Below are 5,000 nucleotides of genomic sequence, written 5' to 3' on the forward strand. Positions count from 1 at the left end.
GATGAATGGACTGCAAACCTCATGCTATCACAAAAGCTAGTAAACCTATGCCACATTTATTCCGGCAAGATAGTTTGTCGATGTATGAGCTCAAGTATCAAACACTTTTGCATCAGGATGATTTTGCATTTAATTTTAAATGCTTGAAACTGTTAGGACATGGACTGCTAGACTGTAGAGTTTAGTAAAATTCTGTCTGCGCAAATGTAGTTCTCGGGTATCTTTCCGTGCACCCTTAGTTCTTTTTTAAATCACCTTCCCCTTGTAAAATTCTTTTGACCTTTCTGCCCACTTGTTTCATCATCCATCCGCCCAAATGTAAACTTCTTCATGGAATTTCAAAGAATAGGATGATGATAGTGGTATTGTTGGATTTCTCTCACTCTCTTCTACCAACGTACATAGAAATTATGCTTCGGAAACCCCGTCCAATACTCACAATCTTGGCCCCAATGGCAAGGGAGGGCATGAATAGTACCAGGGAAATTGCAGGGTAGAATATGAATGATATACAGTAGCGCTCCAACCTGGACAACAATGAATCGAACACATGTACATCAGGATAGGGCGTAGGACAGACCTAGCATCAGGCACTCCCGCATGTTGGTCGTACACTCTAACCTGCTGTGAATACATGGAGGATTCTTTGTCTTCCAGGGCAGGGACTAGGGGAAAGTACGTGGAATAAGTTGTGAAGGGCACAGCCCCCTGCATTAGACAGTATAGTGACTTATTCTGTGTATATTATTATTATTATAGTGATATGTTTCTCATATAGTATTCATATTTTACACCACAATTTTCCTGATACTTTTTATTCCCTCCTCAGCCATTGTGGCTAAGAATATGAGGGTTTGGGGAGGTTCCACTGCAAAGGTCTTGCATATTATGGGGGTAGATGGTTAGAGCAATCCACCAATACCACTATCATTATGATCAGTCATATAAAGATATTTTGAACAATTACCAACAAAATAACCCAATAATGCTGGGTATCAGCATGCTTCAACAGTTTCCCCTGTGAGCGCCCAGCTGATTTGGTAGTTTTCGGGCACCATGGGGCACGTAAAGCTTGTGTTTTATATTTTTTGATAATTACTAACTATAAAAGAAGGATTTCAAAGTACATTTGCTATTATTAAGGTTTCTGATTTTCACCTTTTTTACTTTCCATCATGTTGCAGGATCCAGCTACAGAGAATGAGCTCACAGGTGCTACCAACCTGATGCAGCACTTTAACTTGGAGCATTCGTACAACAAATTCACAGGCAAGAAGGCAAGTGTAAATTTGTCTTTGTGGTTGTTTTAGAATTAGAGCATAGTTTGAAAGTTCTCTCTCTCTCTCTCTCTCTCTCTCTCTCTCTCTCTCTCTCTCTCTCTCTCTCTCTCTCTCTCTCTCTCTCTCTCTCTCTCTCTCTCTCTCTCTCTCTCTCTCTCTCTCTCTCTCTCTCTCTCTCTCTCTCTCAATCCCTCTCCCTCTCCCTCTCCCTCTCCCTCTCCCTCTCCCTCTCCCTCTCCCTCTCCCTCTCTCTCTCCCTCTCCCTCTCCCTCTCCTTCTCCCTCTCCCTCTCCCTCTCCCTCCTTCTCTCCTTCCCTCCTTCCCTTCTTCCCTTCTTCCCTCCCTCTCTACCTCCCTCCCTCCTTCCCTCCCTGTACCTCTACCTATATCTCACCCTCTCCCTCTCCCTCCCTTGTATGGAGGACTGCAACTTTTTGTCCTTTATATATATATATCATCTGTAATTTGTCCTAGTTTGGTTTGTCTATACCATAAAGATTAACCAGGTTCTTTATATTATGAAATTGTAAAAAAAAAAAGAAAAAAAGTAAAGTTTTGAAATGTTCTTAATGCACCTTATGGGTGAAAGAAAGACATTCAGTGTGATAATTTTGATCCCCTCTTTTTCAGGTGAGAGACTCCTTATCATCCTTCCTGCCAACACTCCCAGGAATCATAGACACTCCTGCTCACCTCACCAATTCCTCACTCCAGTCACTCATCGAGAAGCCACCAGTTTTCAAGGAATTCACTTTGCTCAATCACCACCAGGTACTTGCTCAAATTTTGATACGATTTAGATTGTGTTGCTGTATGTGTTGCGATTGTATTTAACCCCTTGGATAGGTGTAGACTTACTTAGTGGCCACTCTTACAGGTGTGTGGGTTATGGACCAGTCTTAGACAAATGCATATATAAGTGCAGGGACAAAATTTCTTGCCTCCTGTTTTGTCTTTTTTGCATAAGCGGGGTTTGCTTTGTGCTATTTTTGATTGTCTATATTTGATATGCTGTAGCCAGATGGTGATGGACTGTTTTCCTTGCTAAAATTCCATATCATCTTTCTGGGTAGTCCATAACTCAATGCAATAATGATAACAATAAAGAGCATTTTGTTTATTTGTGTCATTTTCAATTTTTTATAGTATTGAATTTTCTGTAATACAAAATGGGATGTGAGCCATGGTGGGCTGGAATAGACTCCTAAGTATGGAAAAAGTGTCCTCCCTGGAGCCAACACTCTTCCAGTTATGGTTGACAAATGGTACATCCCACACTTGTTTACCAATAGGAATAAAACAAGAGCCCCTTCCTGAATGCCCACTGAGTCTAATCACCCTCCAAGAGAGCTCTGTGCACTTGTATCAAGTTATTCCCCTTGCCCCGGCTTTTAGTCGAAATTCTAATTTTTCTCTGACAGAATGGTCATGTCCATCAGCCTTCAAGCCAAATTATTTCATGATGTGGAGGTCACATCACCAATATTGTAGGAGTTTAAGGGAAGAAGAGAGCATTTTATAGTGAAGCTAGCTATGTTTTATTTTTTAAAACATAGCTAGATAGAATAAAAGTAAAAAAAGCGTCTCTTGGCAACTTTGCCCCTCTACCTCAGGGAAATATGGAAATCCATTTTGGATGGATATGGTAAAAGTATAAACAGTTTGCTAGGAATATTTGTTTAAGGGCTGTATTTTCATGAGGGTCCTTTAGTCATAGCTAAAAGGGAATAAAATGTTAGTTTTCCTTGCTAAAATATAGTTATTAAAGCCAGGAAATTTGATAGGAAGATAGCCAATGCAGTCAGCATATTTTCTGGATGATCAGAGACATCATTCTATTCTGAAAAATGAATGGATAAAAGAATAAACATAATGCAGTGAACTTGTATCCACTTGAGTTACTGTAAGACTGTTTGACTAGTTTGAGATGATTATAAGATGTATTTGTTTCCAGCTTGCTGCATTCCGCCTACATGCAGGCCCCCTTCCAGAACAATATCGCTTCATGAATCAGCCCCCGGGCCAACGGAAACATAAAAAACACAAGAAACACAAATTCAAGGCAGGAGAAACACCAACACAAGATGGCTCTGCTGATGGGTCCGATATGCATGAGAAAAAGCACAAGAAAAAGAAGAATGACGAGGAGAGGGAAAAGAAAAAGAAAAAGAAAGAGAAGAAGAAGAAGAAACAAAAACACAGTCCAGAACATCCAGGACTTTCGGGTGGTGACATGAATAGGATAATTCAATGATAAGACAGTGTAGTGCGAGCCTTAACATTGCAGAGGTGGAAAACATCTACTGAATCATGGTTTACCTTTGTGCATCAAGTTACAGTGTTTGTAAAACTTGCAAGTGAAGCTTAAAAAGAAGCATTTTTCCAGTTAAGTATAGTCTTTCTCAGTATGTTAGACCCCAAGTCTATATATGTTACATGAGTCAGATTATTATAGTTGACTTTTTATACCCATCAAGTATTGTACTAAGCATTTTAAATGTCTGTGGCTGAATTGATAGTGCAAGGTACTTACTTGTTTAATGATAATGTTCCTTTTTTTTTGTTAGGTCAATAAAATCTCAACTCAGTGATGTTTTTCCTTTGGCAGAAGAATGTAATCTTTCTTGAATCATTTACGGATCGTTTTAATAAATACAGCCAAAATATTTGTAATTATATAGATTAATGAACTTGCAGTAATTAGGGAAATAACTAAGAAAGCAAAGATTTTCCAATATCACTTCATGAGCAGAGGAATGTCCTTTTTATGTCAGAAATCTTATTTATACTAAACCACCTCTCTAATCATCTTTGCTAATCAAATAGGGGAATTGTGTTGTAAGAGATTAAGTTATGTTACTTTTATGATGAAAAACAATGAAATGGAAAAAGAAATATTATTTTCATTTCCTTTGTTTATTTATAAGGATTAAATGTTCTTTATAACAATAGAGTTGATACTTTCTACATTCCATTGTTAGTGTGTGCTTTCTTACATTTACTGAAATATACGGATGTCTGTGTGTGGGTGCGTGTGTGCATGTAGGTATGTTTTTTTGGGAGGATTCCTTTCACACTAAAGGATGTATGCTCGTTATTCATACACCTGCATTGTTCATTCATGAGTAGTTCTCTTAGGAAACTGCAATTCCTGACATGCATAACACTGCTTTCATAATCTAAACCCTTTAGCTGTCACTTCATGCTCCTCTTTAATTTAAGATCATAAATTCTTCCTTATTTTATATCATTGTTCCAAAGACATAATTTTTAAACATAACCTGTCCACTATTTTTATATTTTAACTTTCTTCAGTATTTCTTTGTAGTTTAAGTCTCCTTAACATTGACCCCAAGTGGTGGCTCTTAGATCAAACATTCAGATTATCCATTTCTTTGTTTAAGGGGAACTTTCTATGACTGAAAGGGAGATGCCCTGGAGAAGGCCAGATGATAGGATAATTTTCTTTACCATATATTTGTCTACATACATGATTGCCTCTATTTTACAGTTAGCAGTAGTATTTTGTTTACGCTGTAGTATCTGAGTCACATGGTTCAGTTCTCCTGTAAAAAGAATTCCAAAGTCCTTTTCTTTTTTTCAACATTTGAAATTGCCTCTCCTAACTTTCACTGATGCAGAGATAATTTTTTACTAACTTCCATGGTTGAGTATCTGGTATATAGTTGTATTAGGTTCCATATTCCAGGTACAACTGTA

General features: G+C 38.0%; 1 protein-coding gene across 1 annotated transcript in view; it reads left to right on the top strand.

Annotated features, from left to right (window-relative positions):
- MED19 (mediator complex subunit 19) overlaps positions 1–4,175 on the top strand; it is a 4,708-nt gene extending 533 nt beyond the window's left edge. Inside the window, exons 2-4 of the mRNA XM_027383788.2 lie at positions 1,185–1,277; positions 1,911–2,051; positions 3,235–4,175. Of these exons, the coding sequence (XP_027239589.1) occupies positions 1,185–1,277; positions 1,911–2,051; positions 3,235–3,534 (534 nt within the window). The 3' untranslated portion in view covers positions 3,535–4,175. The remainder of the gene's footprint in view (positions 1–1,184; positions 1,278–1,910; positions 2,052–3,234) is intronic.
- The last annotated feature ends 825 nt before the right edge of the window (positions 4,176–5,000 follow it).

The sequence above is a fragment of the Penaeus vannamei genome, chromosome 26, assembly GCF_042767895.1.
Source record: "Penaeus vannamei isolate JL-2024 chromosome 26, ASM4276789v1, whole genome shotgun sequence".
NCBI lineage: Eukaryota > Metazoa > Arthropoda > Malacostraca > Decapoda > Penaeidae > Penaeus > Penaeus vannamei.